Source organism: Eubalaena glacialis, chromosome 6, assembly GCF_028564815.1.
Source record: "Eubalaena glacialis isolate mEubGla1 chromosome 6, mEubGla1.1.hap2.+ XY, whole genome shotgun sequence".
NCBI classification, from domain to species: domain Eukaryota; kingdom Metazoa; phylum Chordata; class Mammalia; order Artiodactyla; family Balaenidae; genus Eubalaena; species Eubalaena glacialis.
Window position 1 is genome coordinate 107,050,182 of NC_083721.1, and position 15,236 is coordinate 107,065,417.

At 40.0% G+C, this 15,236-nt stretch overlaps 1 protein-coding gene across 3 annotated transcripts in view; it reads right to left on the reverse strand.

Annotated features, from left to right (window-relative positions):
• The window catches only part of SCHIP1 (schwannomin interacting protein 1), an 801,544-nt gene that overhangs the window by 601,994 nt on the left and 184,314 nt on the right, over positions 1–15,236 (reverse strand). For all 3 annotated transcript variants that reach the window (XM_061194515.1, XM_061194514.1, XM_061194513.1), the window contains exons 2-3: positions 7,846–7,910; positions 736–816 (exon numbers count right to left, since the gene is read on the reverse strand). In XM_061194515.1, coding sequence (XP_061050498.1) covers positions 736–803 — 68 coding nt within the window. In that variant the 5' untranslated portion in view covers positions 804–816; positions 7,846–7,910. The remainder of the gene's footprint in view (positions 1–735; positions 817–7,845; positions 7,911–15,236) is intronic.

Consider the following 15,236-nt stretch of genomic DNA (forward strand, 5'->3'; position numbering starts at 1 on the left):
TGAATGGGAAAGGATCACAGAGAGCAAACATGAATAGTTTAAAATTGCTTCTAAAGTGATTATGATGAGCCCCTTTTCTATTTACTAATGGTTTGAGAAGGTTGTTATTTTGTTCTAGAATACAACCTGTCTCACTTTGGATCTTATTAGTTTTCTTTTTGTTAATACTGAGGTGTATTTAGCAGTATTTTTATGTGATAGTCATTTTTTTGTGGGGGAAGGGGACTCTCATTTGGCCAAGAAAGAAAAGGACAAGAAATGAGAAAGAAAGGGAAAAGATATTTTCCCAAAATAACTGGACAAGAGCTGGACTGGAAACAGAAAGAAAGAAGAGGGTTGAAAGGATGTGTGTGCGTGTGTGTGTGTGTGTGTGTAAAAGACATGGTCTGAGGTAGAAATAACCAAGTTGTTCCAAGGTGGAATAAACCAAGTTACCAAGAAGAAAAGCAGTGGAAAATGCTGGTGGAAGCTGAAGAATGTTACTCTGCCTGAAACGGAAAAACCAAGAAATGATGAAGTGATGCCAGTCAAATAATTCCCTACATTATCCAGTGGATGGTGCTGTGTGCCCAAAACAGTTTTGTTGCTACTTACAACAGGGAAGAAATAATGTGTAACATATAAATGTGAATTCAATGTGTAATTCTTATACCCCCAAATTCCAGAATAGTTCAGAGATTAATAAAGCAAGAACTGTAAAACAAAAACTTTAATGTAAACTTTGAAATAACTTACATTTTCACCTTTGATTCCAAGAGCTGTAGATTGAGGTGATACTTTTCAATATTATTCTCCACATCCATGGCCAGCTGGTGACTACAAACAGAAATAATGCCTCAATATAGCTGAATCCATAAAGTTATCATTTATATCAATAAAGCTGCCAATTTGGATTTAATTGAAAAAGCAAATATATATATGCAATTTTGTTCATTTTATTAATAGAGTCCTAAAAGTTCCTATTGATGGATGGTGGATAAATAACCATACCATAGAAAGAAATTGTTGTTTTGCCTTTTAACATTGCTTTTCTTTTGATTTCTACCATTCAGCTCAACATTCATATCTAGGGCATGTAAATCATTTACTTTAAGCAAAGAGGGAAGCAGAATATTAGACAATTTCAGGGGAATAAAAACCGTAAGTAGAGTGTTACAAATCCCATTGTTTTGTCCAACTAGTAAGTTGTAGAGAGAACCTCATTCATTCCCAATGGTGTCACTACCATTGAACCTTTCCTCCTTTCATTCTGTAAGTGTTTTCAGAGCTCCCACTATGAGCAAAGCATCAGTCTGCCCTGGAGAAAGATGGAGGACTATGACTATATGGTCACTGCTCCTATGAGCCTATAAGACAATCACTGGGTGCTACAGTGGTCAAGGAAGGCTTCATGGAGACTATGGTAGTTGTGCTGGGTTTTGAAGAATGGACAGGAATTAGTAAGTTGAGATGTAAAAGGTAATACATATGAGGAAGATATTAAAACAAAGGAGTAGAATCCAAAGAAAACAAAAACACTAATTTGAAAAGATACATGCACCCCAATGTTCATAGCAGCATTATTTACCATAGCCAAGATATGGAAGCAACCTAAGTGTCCACCAACAGATGAATGGATAAAGCAGTTGTGGTGTATATATATATATATATATATATATATATATATATGTATATACACACACACACAATAGAATATTACTCAGCCATAAAAAAGAATGAAATTTTGTCCTTTGCAACAACATGGATGGACCTTGACGGTATTATGCTTAGTGAAATAAGCCAGACAGAAAAAGACAAATACTGCATGTTATCACTTATATGTGGAATCTAAAACATAAAACAAATGAATGAATATATCAAAACAGAAACAGACTCACAGATATAGAGAACAAACTAGTGTTTACCAGTGGGAAGAGGGAAAGAGAGGAGGGGCAAGGTAGGGGTAGAGGATTAAGAGGTACACACTACTGTGTATAAAGTAAATAAGCTACAAGAATATATTGTACAGCACAAGGAATATAGCCAATATTTTACAATAACTTTAAATGAAATATAATCTATAAAAATTTTAAATCACTATGCTGCACACCTGAAACTAATATAATATTGTAAATCAACTATATATCAATGTAAAAAAAAAAAAAAACTTAAGTCATTGATACCAGAAATGCAACCTAGGCAGACCCAGGCAGGACTAAACCCCACTGAGGTCCCATTCTGAAGATGCAAGAAAAGGGAGAGGAGTGTAGGAAGCTATTTACCGGGCCTGCCCTCTCAGGATAAGGGGACCTTGGACACAACTATCGGTTGGGTCCAGTTAAATCTGGTCTCTTTCTGCACCACCTAAAGGGTTTTGTTCACCTGTGACTTTATTGAGACAGCAAAATGATTCACTGAAAGTGACTATACCCACATTATTGGGATCTCTGATGGCAATTTGTATCCATGACTGTGAGCATCAAACTAAACAAATGAATGTATTCTTTTATTGCAATGACGGTTTGAAGTGCCATTGTTAAATGATTATAAAAGTGACCTATGTTCTTCAGAAAAAACAAGAGTGGAGGTGAAATGTTCAGGTTATTTGGGGACAATAAAGAGAAATTTTGTGGAAGAGGAAGATACAAGGAGGAGCATAAAAGGAAGTGAGTTTGTACAAGCAGAAGAGGAATAGTCATTGGCCACAAAATGTGTACAAAACACTGTCGTGACATTTTACTTGTATTAGCTCATTTAATTCTCACAGTAGCCTTTATCAATCAAGAATTATTTTCCCCAGTGTAGAGCTGAGAAATCTGAAGCTCAAAGAGGTTATGTTCAACTCAGCAGAAACCGCATTAATACTCAAGTCTCACCACTACAAAGTACCGCTTGGAGGATTTAATATCAGTCTTTTATTAAATTTCTACTGACTGTGGTTTTCATAGATAAAGTATTTGATAACCCAATCCAATACATATGCATGTGGTAAGGGTGTGTGTGTGTGTGTTTAAAACTGAAACAAAAGTTTCAAGAAATATTATTTCTCCAACTACATGTAAGGTACTCTGATATTATTTAAACATATTTCAGATTTTTTAAAAGGTCAGGGGTGACCCATCAAATCGGTTTAACAAACAATCAGTGGATTGTGATCTACAGTTTGAAAAACGTTGCTACAGGAAAACAAAGCATGTGAAGCAGGAAAATGTGATGAATGGGATGTCTTAGAATGGTTTGTGGTGGGTGTGAGCAAGGAGAATGAAGGAAATTATTTAGGTGGGTATTCAAATTAGCCAGGTAATGAAGACCAGGATTACAATTATAGTAAAGAAAAGAAAAAGATAAGAAAAAATTGTGCTAGAGACATCATTAGGATAATGAACGTATCCTCTCTTGAGAAAGGAATAACAAGTGGTGGGGAAAACATGGTAGATCAGATATATTCACACATGGCCACTAGGTGGTGCCATCAGCCCAAGACAGCTCTGTGGTTGCCCGGGTGGGATGCTGAGGGGCAAGGAAAAAAACACTCTTGCCTGGTCTGTGCTGTTGGTATTCAGGTTTACCATTATTAATTTAACCTTATTCACTCATTTACAGATATATTAAAGGTCTCCTCTATGCCAGGAATGATGCAAAACATGGGGGACACAATGATGAAAACACTAGACATGTTTCCTGTTCTGATGTTCCTACAATCTAGGAGAAGAGGTATATTGAATGAGTAACTAAAAATGTGATGGATGTTATTAAAGGGGAAACACGGAGAGACCTAATCCAGTGTCGGTAGGCTGGAAAGTCTCATTTTTATAATTCTATGGTCTTGTGGGAACAACAGCCTTATAAAAAGGATATTTTAAAATACCGTAAGTTAAACCCCTTACAAACAAACTAGCAAATTGGGCAACAGAGATATATGTGAGGTGCTGTGGGGCCTGTTGATATATGCAGCAACCAAAGACAAGGCTTGAGTCTTCACAAAAAGAAATTTTTAAAATAGTATTAGCAATTTTGTTACTGTGGGGTTATAATTCATACATCCTCAACAAGCTATACACTACAAATACCAGTAGGTTTAAATTAGATAGCTTTAGCTCATTCTGTCAATAATTGCTTGTGGGTCATAAAGCGATTATACATCAGAAGAATGTGTGATTTGCAATCATGCATTTCCTACTCTGGTACCCGGCCTGATTCAACATTTACAAAAAATATTGATAGCAGTCAGCCTAAGGTCTTACTTAAGTTAATAAATGATTCTCAAAAACAATAGAGTTATAAGCAGCCTCCTAATTAATGGTCTTAGTAATTGCTCTTCTCTGTTTATGGGCACATGCCAAGCTTCACTGAGAGAGAGAGAGAGACAGACAGACAGACAGAGACAAATGCATCCAGTTGGCCCTGTAGATGGTGTCAGGTAGAACGGAGTTGCAGCTCCCCCTCCCTTCCCACCAACTGTCTACCACAAAACCCCGTTAAGCATTCAGAATAAATGTAACATTCCAAGGGGGAATAACCGATCAACTGCTATGACACCACTATCACTTAACTTATGGTCATTTCAAGTAGCTGAGATGAGTTACATTAACACCTAAGTCAGCTACAGCTATAATGAAATGCCTAATCTGCTCACTCAAAGTACACCAATTTTTCAATCAAATTTGACAGCTTTCAAGCACACAGCCCTGCCCTGAAGCAGACCAGGAAAATCTTCAGAATTCCAGGCAAATGGGTAGAATTCTTAGGACTGGTAGCCACAGTTAGGACGAGCATGAAAGGGAAGCTTGCCCCAGAGGGCTGGGTGTTTTGAGGGAAGACTCTGAATCCCATCCCTGGAATTCCTCAATCATGACTGGGAAAACTAAGCATACAAAGCAGACTGGCCATTTCCAGAAGCTTTCAGCTTTCTCAGGCTTCTAGATAATGAGAGGGAAAGAACAGAGGAAGGGGGAGGAGACCATTAATCTTCACATATCTTCCTGAGAGCATAGAGCTGGGAAAGATACATGTTGGTGTTAGCGAGGGGTTTAATATAGAGTTGTGGTCAATTAGCAGGAAAAAAACTTCTGGAGTTCACTTCTCACATTAAAGTCGATAATGAAAAAACAGCATAACCAGATTTAATAAATAAATGAGCTGAGCTGAACATCACAGAGAAAGTGTGTCCTCAGAGAATTAAGCTCAAAGAGATTATTGAATAACTAAAAAAAATCTAAAATGCATGTAGACCACTGGCTCTCAACCCCAGATCCTCATTAGAATCACACAAAGGAAGCTTTTAAGAAATACTGATTCTAGGATCTCACCCCCAGAGATTCATATTTGATTTGTCTGGGGTGGGGCTTATGCATTTTTATTAAACTTCCTGGTGATTCAAAGTGTAGCCAGAATGAAGAACCACTGATCTAACATCATTACAACACTAATCTCCACAGAAGAAAAATCTTCTTCCTAGTTTCAGCCAAAAAATCTTCAGTTATTATTGTTTACAAATAACTAGTGATGGTGGTGATGAGGGGGCAGGAGGGTAATCAAACAATTTTATTCTTATTTTTTCATATTAATGAATATGAATACCCTGGCATAACAAGAGTAAATTAAATCCATAGATAAGTCAGAAACTTCATTTGATCAAATGAACTGTTCTTCAAGTAGTAACATGGTCAATTCTTAGAATCATGGAGATAGGATGAACCTGAGAGGCCTTCTAGTTCAAACAGCCCCTGAGGCAAGGAGCCAGTATTGAAGGCACCATTCTATTGATACAGAGCAGGACCCTGTGGGGCTCCTGGGCACAAAAGCTTTTCTGGGTCCCCCATTTCTTGGTTACAGGAAGTAGGTTTCATTCAGCCTCCAGGACCTTCCCCAAGTTCCAACCAGCAGGTTCAAACAGTTGCTAATTAGCGAAGGGAGGGGATGCGGAGACTAAGGAGGAACAGTCAAGAAATGATAGTGCAGCCTTAGGGCAGGGTCCTCTTTCCCCCTCAAGGGATACACATAACAATGTCTTTGAGCTGTTCTGCAGATACTGAAACCCCGGCCAGGTGGGAGAAGTTAACAGTATGCTGCCCACAAGCCCATACATAGACCCAAGACTGGTTGGAACCAGAAGGTTGATGATGCTGACTCCCACTTACCTCACCACCAACCAATCAGAAGAAAGTCCACAAGCTGATCACACCCTCTTTGAACCATCACTGTTAAACATCTCACTGCCAACTCCAGGTTGGGACACAGTTTTGAGGGCGTTAGCCCACTGTGGCCCCCTTTGCCTGGCAAAGCAATAAAGCTATTCTTTTCTACTTCACCCAAAACTTTGTCTCTGAGAACTAATTTGGTGTCAGCATACAGAGCCAGATTTGGCGTCACTATCATGGGTGTCACATTTCATGCGCTCAGTAAGACTGTCAAGCCAGTATGGTTAGCTTCATTTTTAAACATGGGGAAATGGGCTCAGGGTGGTTATATAATTTGTCCAGACTCAGAAAGCCAGGCAAAAGAAGAAAGAGCAATCAAATCCAGGCTTTTCCATTTTCAGGAATGTTTTCAACAGCATCTCAGATGGATGGTCATGTACACTCTTCTTAGGCACTTCCAGTGTCTATGAGCTCACTCCTTAACAAAGAAGTCCACTCTGTTGGGCAGGCTGAATCTTTACTAAATTCATTATTTTTTCTGAGTCATAAAGCTGTTTCTCCATAAATCCTGCTCATTGATCCTTGTTCTGCTTTCTAGAACAAGAAGAGCAACGTAGCCCCTCTTTTACAGGAAAATTCCTTCAAATGTTTAAGAATAGCTGTATGTTCCCTCTAAGATTTCTTTTTTTCGAGCTACACATCCTCAGCTCTTTGTAGTAGTTTCACGTGGTTCCAGAACCCTCACAGTTTTAACCCTCTGGTGCTCTTGGGGATGTCAATGTGACTTTTAAATGTGGTGCCCAGAGTCAAATGTGGTGACATTCACATGGACTTGACCATGGGACTTAGTGGTTACAAGCAGGGCCTCTGGTGGCATTGAACCTGAGTTTCATTCTCCTCCTCACCACTCTTAGCTGAGTGTACTTAGACAAGTGCTGAAAGCACTCTGAGCCTCTTTCTTCATTGGTAAAATGGAAGTAATAATGCCTCTATCAAAAGGTCATAATCAGAATTCACTGAGGAAACATCTGTAAACATTCACTAGTACAGAGTACCCTGTAAATGTTCAATTAATGATAGCTCATTTTTTCTTCTTTTAACTTGACAATGTATACCTATTAATCAGACTAATATTGTGGTAATATCTTTAGAAGCCATATAAAATCATAGTCTCATGTTAATGTCAGAAAAAACCTCTAAGCATTCACCCACACGGAAATCAGAATACGTCTTTCACATGCTCTAATTGTACAATTTTCTTACAAACCTAAATGGAAGACTTTACTTTTATCTCTGTTCAGTTTCATCTCTTTCTTTCTTGCTTTTAATTCCAGCTCAGTTTTGTTCCATTCTGCAGTATTATTTTGAATGTTCATTCTATTAGTCTTAGTGTTACCCTTGTGTTTTACAAATTTTATGACTGCCTTCTATACACATCACTGATTAAAAGCCAAAGACAGGGCAGGGTTAAGTTTCAAGCCCTCAGACATACCATCAGAGACATCTCCAGGCATCATATTACTCTGTTAATCAGTACAGCTTGTGCATTGTAGCTCAACTAGCCATAAATCTACTTAACTATATCTCAAATGAGCCACATTTCTAGGTCCTAACAAAAATGATATCCTAAGATTAATTTACTTATTTATTGTTGCCTTGTCGAATAGCTTTCTTTAATGCAAGCTTTTCAACTTCAACTTTAATTTCCTTTAGTATTTTTACTTACTTTTCAAGTAAATATTTTCCATCATTAACTTGTTTTAAAGGATTCTGCAATCTTTTTAATTCTTCCTGTGAAAAAGAAAAGAAATGTCTTACAAATTGACTCCATGTACTTATAGGTAATAATATTTCAGGACAATTGTTAACAAAATTGAGATAATCAACATTAGGAGTTCTGGACCTTGCAATGGATGAGTGCTTAAACATACAATTTGATTCTTGATCAAATTAAAATACAAAACTCCTACTCAAATTTTGTGACTTTTTTTTTTTTAACCATGAAAGATAATGCTTCCTGTTATTTTTCCAGAGTGGCAATATGTTTATATGGATCCACCCATACTCTTCCCAGATTTACTCTTGTCAGCAGTATTATGTTTGCTGGTTGCTGGGTGAGGAGTTCTGAGGAACGTGCACTGGGTTTGGCTGTTTAGCAAACATCCTCTCTTGTCTCTTGGTAACTCTTGGTAACCTCAGCCCCAGCGCTCAGACACACACATACACACAAACACGTGCACACACTCCTTCCTTGAATTTCAGGCATCCAGAGTCTGTGTAATCCCATTCCCTCAGCCACAGTGATTGGTTCAGGAGTGCGACAGAAGTTGGCCCAGGTCCCTGGTGAGACTGCCTGGCTCAAGTCTTGTTGCCAGTCACAGCAGGATTTAAGGAAGGCCCACAGAAGTCTGGATCTGGGAAGACCACCATTCCTTGAGATCACCCTGCTTTCCTTGTCGCCACCAACTGCTGAAGTGCCAAGAGGAAGCCCCGCTTAGCACTAATTACTCATTTGTCCCTAAAAGACCATCCAGACTAGTCTCAGCGTGTTTCTAACCCACCAGACATCCAAGTCACCGAGGTTACCCATTTTCTTTAACCTCATACTACACTGTACAACCTCAAATTTGACCAGTCACCCACCTCTCCCCAGTCCCTCCAATCTTGCCACTGGGCCCTTTGGAACTCACAGTCTGTCATCAGCAAAATCCTCTATCTCCTCAGTTTCTTTGAACATTCCCTTACTTATCTTATTCTATCTGAACCCTTGCCCTTCCGGGGACAGCTGAGTTTTTGTTAGGGCAAGAGGATCAAAGAACCGTTTAGAAAAGACTTGTAGGATGTAGAGGAGTCCACTGATGACAAACCTGGCTGACCCCTGAGCACCCTGCCTCCCCTGCGGTCCTCTTTAGAGGTGGCGTTTCTTCCCCACGTGCTACACGCGACGCACTCTGGAGCAGGGGTGGGGCCCTTCTTGCCCCTCACTGCCGCTCCCAGACCCTCCTCACTCCTAGAAAACCTCAGCTCCTCTGGAAACATGCCAGCAGCCTGTCCTGGGCCTCAGTCTTCTTCTCTTGCCATCCATCTTCACTCCCCAGGAGCTCTTATCCAGTCCACAGCTTTAAATTTATACTTGCACTTGACCTCTCCTCTAAACTCCATTCTTACACATCCACCACTTGGGAGCTACGTGTTCACATCTGACAGGCATCTCACATTCAAACCAAAGTCTTGATTGCCCTGTCTAGACCCTCCCACTCAAATCTCCTGCTTCACCACTTCTTCCTCATTTTAATGAATGACTATTCACCTAGTCATTTAACAAAATTACTATTCACCTAGATATACAGTGATATGAGTCCTAAAACCTAGAAGTCAGCCTCTACTCCTCCCTTCCTCTCACAATCCACAGTCAATCAATCAGCTAATCATGTTGGTCCCAACTTCAAAGTATATCTGGAAATTGACCACTACTTCTCAGTCTGGTCTAAGGCAACTGTGATAGTCTCCTGTCTCCCTGTTTTCCCTGTTAGTCCACTTCAGTCACTTCTCCTTACATCAGCCAGCATGATCCTTGAGTACTTGAGTTTGCTTTTTTAAGTGAGTGAAATGCACACATCATAAGTGTACAGTACAATGAGTTTTGACAAATGCACACAATGGTAGAATTACTACCCTAAACAAAACACAGAACATTTATTTCACTCCAGAAAGCTTTTCTGTGTCCCTCTCCCAAAGGCACTCCTGTTCTGATTTTTATCACCATAGATTAATGTTGCCTGTACTAGAATTTCACATAAATTTGTCTATTCTTTTGTATCTGGCTTAATTCCCTCAGCATTATATTTTGACATTAGTTACTCAACCAATGTTAATTGCTTAAACTTCATTTCAGTATTTGGAGAAGAATTTTGTTTCCTTCCTCTGAATTTTAGAGCATGAGGATTTTGAAGTGTGAGGAACCCTGAAGCTGCAATAGAACTCTTTGCTGCTCTGAGAGGCGTTAACTGGAAAGAGGATGGAAGCAAAGAAACAGAGCAAAGAGGATGGAAGCAAAGAAACAGAGCAAAGGAGCCAGAGCCCTCGTGACACTGTGAACCTCCAGGTCAAACCGGAGCTTGAGACCAGCATACTGATGGACTTTTCAGTTTCCTGAGCCAATAGAGTCTCTCACTGGCTAGGCACTTTTGGTTGAGATTTCTGTTTTTCACAATTGAAAGAATCTAACTCAGAAGTGAGTGTGAGCCATAACCTAGGGCTACTAACTACAGAATCCTAACTAGATGAGCTGTAGAACTATAGACGTTCAGAACTAGACAGGTGTTGTCATCATTAGATTGGTTAGTTGGTTTTGTTTTGTTTGGGCAGTGTCTTTTTAAAAGATGTTTTATTGAGAAGACTAATGGATGAAGCAGGTCATGGTCTTCAGTTCCTTATTTTATTTATTTATTTATCTATTTATTTATTTATTTGTGCCACACCACATGGCTTGCAGAATCTTAGTTCCCTGACCAGGGATTGAACCCGTGCCCCCTACAGTGGAAGCAAGGAGCCCTAACCACTGGACCACCAGGGAATTCCCAGTTCCTTTTTATTAACAGCAGCTGCTTTTATATACAACACTAGGATAAAATAAACCTCATACGAAGACCATTTCTGCACCTTCTGTAAAACTGCTATATAAGACACTGTACATTTTGCTACAGGCTCTCTCTTACATAAAAAGAATGAAATTTTAGAATTTCATCCTAGAGGATATTTTCCCCTTTTGATAAAATAGTGCACTTCTTTTCTTCAACAATAACAACTCATAAGTCTCATAGAGGTGGTTTATTTTGCCTTGGCTGCCAGAAGCTTAAGCTAAATTAAATATTCAATTGCCAGAACTATTCTCTCCAGGCTGTTAGTACAATTATTTCCTCCTCTTTCAATACATGATATGTAAACCTCTTTATTTAACTGTTTTACATGTGTGCTTTTCACAGTAAGTGGAAGCAAGTACTATATAGGCAGTTATATATGGTAATTGGGTATGAAGATAGAGATGATTAATAGGTGGCTAGATAGATATAGATAGAAAGAGAGAGAGGCAGAGACAGAGAGACAGAACATCCTTTTCACTCTTACACATGGCATTTTATTTTCAAGGTAAAACTTACCCTTCAACCCTATAGACCCTGGTTCCTAAGAATAAGTCTCCACCTCTATCCTCTATTTTTCTCCCAACCCTCCGTTCCTCCCACCTAATCCTTCAGCATATCCCATCCCACCTCCAGTGACATAGCAATAAATCCAGGTCAGAGAAAAGGTCAGGCTTAAAGCCACTTTTATACAGAAAGGAAATAGGTTGGATAAGAATCCTTAGTCATTCTTGAAAACCAGAGGTGGATTTTTAGGTCGTGAACTTTTTCTTTTTACCCCCTGCATTATGATTAGGAAGGAGACAGAACTGTGGTAGTCCCGGCACCTTCTCTTGTGTGTGTGTGTCTGTGGTGTGTTTTTTTCTTTTCTTTTTCCCTGGGCACCTGGGGGCAGGAAGGAACAGGCTTTTGCACTTCGTGCCAGCCACTCTCTCTTCCTCGGTCCTTTCATTGCAGGGAGCCTTGGGGAGGGGGAGGGAGGGCTTCGATGCAGTACTTCATTCAATCTGACTATCCACGTTCTAGGAAATCATATTAAACATAAGGTCAATGACTAACAAGAGCCTTCTGAACAGCTGCTCTGCTGACAATTTAGAGGATTGATTTCATCATTTGGTTATTTAAGCTAACTATACAAAAACACTTCAATTCAATTGGTCCGTAGTTCCAAACTGTGTCCTTGTTTTCTGGGAGATGAATAAGGAAGTTGGCTTGCTCCACAGACCTTTGCTCGGAGCTTCACTCTTTGAGAAAGTTTTATTTTAACTTACCATTAAAAACATATACACATTGGTCTTTCCCATCACTGGTTTCTCCCACTAGCCTTCGTTGTCTCTGATTTCATATCTAAACATGCCATTTCCTACTAGAAATGAACATGGCTCCCCAGTGCTTTCAGATGGATTCCAGGATCTCAGCCAAGGCCCCCTTGTCTCTCTGGGGACCCCACTTTATGAGCCCCGCCCCATACACTCCCTCTCCAAGTCTGCTCCTGTGAAACTTCACCCAATCCTGAATTCACATGCTCTCTCACTGGACGTTGGGTTCCCAGCTCTTCTACTGGCCCATTCTCATTCCTCCTTCAGGAAGCCCCCCCACCTTTCCCCTCCTCCATAGAGCCTTTCCTAACTCCGCAGGAGGGTCTGGTACCTCACCTTGCTTCCTCAGCATCCTGCGGTGATTCCTATTTTAACATTGCCTCTTGACCTGTCCCACCGCACCACTGAGCTCTTTGAGATCAGGGATAGTGATTTATTCACCTTGAGGTGTTTATTCCCCAAATGAGGCATTTAGGTGGTGCCTAATTAATATATGTTGAATAAATGAATTGAATGCATTGATCTGACTGAGATGAAAAGAAACCTTAGTGGTTTAATGGCCCCCCAGGTCCCAAGATGTTGTATGTCCTCTGGTGATTTTTCTCTGCCCCTCCAGATATACTCTCTCTTTTTTTATTTTATCATTCTGTAGTTTTCTTTTTTATTTAGCATTCTACTTTTTCCAGTTTTATTGAGGTATAACTGACAATTACAAATTGTATATATTTAAGGTATGTTTTTGAGATATGTATACATTGTAAAATAATCACCACGATCAAGCTAATTAACATATCTGTCACCTCACATACTTACCATTTTCTTTTCTTTCTTTTTTTTGGGGGATGGGGGTGGTGACAACACCTAAGATCCACCCTCTTGGCACATTTCAGTTTCACACTGCAGTGTTGTTAACTACAGTACCTGTTGTATATTAGGTCTCTAGAAGCTACTCATCTTGCATAACTGAAACTTGGTACCCCTTGACCAGCATCTCCCCATCTACACTCTTGACTCATCTCCACTCTCCCCTGTGCTCTGGGAGGGTCAGAATTAGACTTTATCAAGCAGGGCCCTTTGTTCTGTGGCTTAGGACAGGGTTTCAGCAGTGGGAGGCACTGGCATGCAATCAGAGGGGAGCAGAAGAGAGAAGTTGGGGTATTTATTCCCTGTGCTCCCCTCTCTTACTGGAGTACAGGTTGGCATCACTGAAGGTCACAGCTCCCATGGGGTGGTGGCCTCTCCCACATGGTCGTTCTTGCCACGTTCCCATAACTACTCCATTTTCTCGCCCCCCCAAGACATTTCTTTCCCTTTCTTCCCTTCCCTTCCTTCCCCTTCTCTTTTTTTATGTTTTTCATTTTTGTTTTAAAGTCTTTATTGAATTTGCTTCAATATTGCTTCTGTTTTATGTTTTGGTTTTTTGGCTCTGAGACATGTGGGATCTTAGCTCCCCGACCAGGGATTGAACCCACACCCCCTGCATTGGAAGGTGAAGTCTTAATCACTGGACCATCAGGGAAGTCCCCCTTCCCTCCTCTTGCCCTTCCAGCTATTGATAGCCCCAGATGCTTCACCATCCCCTGTGGTTCTCCCTACACCCTGCCCATATCTATACAGTCACTTCATTCAACTCTTTCAATCACCCTTTTAAGTGGGTCGTCTGTCTTCTCCCTGGACTCTGGCTCAGATGCCTCAAGGATCTTACGTTTTCTTTGGTTTGCCCTATCCTTTCCATTCCTTTTCTATAATCCAACAAGTTCAATTAATACTATTAATTAATCACATTAACTAACAGAAGAACGTGTCTGTTTGATGGTTGACCCCTATTAGAGAAGTTGTCCCAACTCAAGGGCCTAACTCAATTTTCTGGCTCAGTTTGATTCACCAGATAAGGGTACACTTTCTACCATGCTCATTTTAACTTCTGTCTTTTTGACATGTGGGCTAAGCCCCTCTGCAAAGTGCAAGTTGAACTGTTCATGTACAACCCAGACATAGAGCATTCCATATTCCTTAATCTCATTTCTCCAAATGAAATCTGTGTTATGAGTGGCTGTGAAATGTAGGCTGTACTATTGGGGGAATAACTGATCGACTACTTGCCAAACAAAGCCCGTGCTTCCCACTGTCATCAGAGTTGTTCTGAAGTCATCACTTAGGTGTGAACTGTTAGACTGGATGGCGGATTCTGGATTTTGTTCTTTTGTGTCTGGCTTCCCCATCCCACCTTAATCCTGCAGGGCTTTCTCCTGTCACAAACAGGAGAATATACCTAAGAGGCTAGACAAGCTCATCTCTGTGGCCACTTGGGCAGCCCCTTAACCTGACCAATAATAAAAAACTCTTCTCTTTTTCTTCTGTCCCTGCCACTTTTACTGTCTAAACAAGCAGGGTATATCCTTTGGACAAGCTTAAAATCAGAAATCCACTCAAAATTGCTTTTTCTCTAAAGTGTACTTGTGTCCAAGTGGCAACCTTTTAACTTTTCTGACTTATGCCCTGGCCATTTTATTCTCAGCGTATCCTAGAGTATTTAAGGTAACTTAAAACATGTGGAAACAATCTACAATTTACTTCATTGTGCAGCTATGGGTGACAGAACCTGTACCACTAACACACATCATTTTTGAGTTGGGAATAATTTTATTATTAACCTAAGGGTAACTATTTAACAAAAGTTAAAAGCCAAAATTACTTTTGACTATTCAATCATTCAATTAAACATCATCAGTCTTCCTCAATCCCCTCCACCACCACCCCATTGCCCTTTTTTTAATGGAAATGTAATAAGGGCACTAAAAAAGGGGTTACTAATGTTTGCATAATTTGGAAAAGTAGAAGACATAAAATCTATACTAATTTTAGCCCTGCATCATTAAACATGAAATATTGATTATTGCTCTTTGCAACAGAATTTATGAAGCTAGCTAGGCTGCTGTGTCCACATAAAGTGATTCTGATGCTTTGCCCTCGGACCTCAGTAGCTGCAAATGATGATCCTTGGTGACAGCTGGGAGGCTGGCATTCTGATCCACAGCCTTAAGAGATACATTTCCCAGATTAGACCAGGAATGACCCAGCTGCACAGCCCAACTTCAGAAAATTAAATTGGACGGAGTCCAAACCTCTGTTGAAATAACTGTGTGAATTGCAATGCT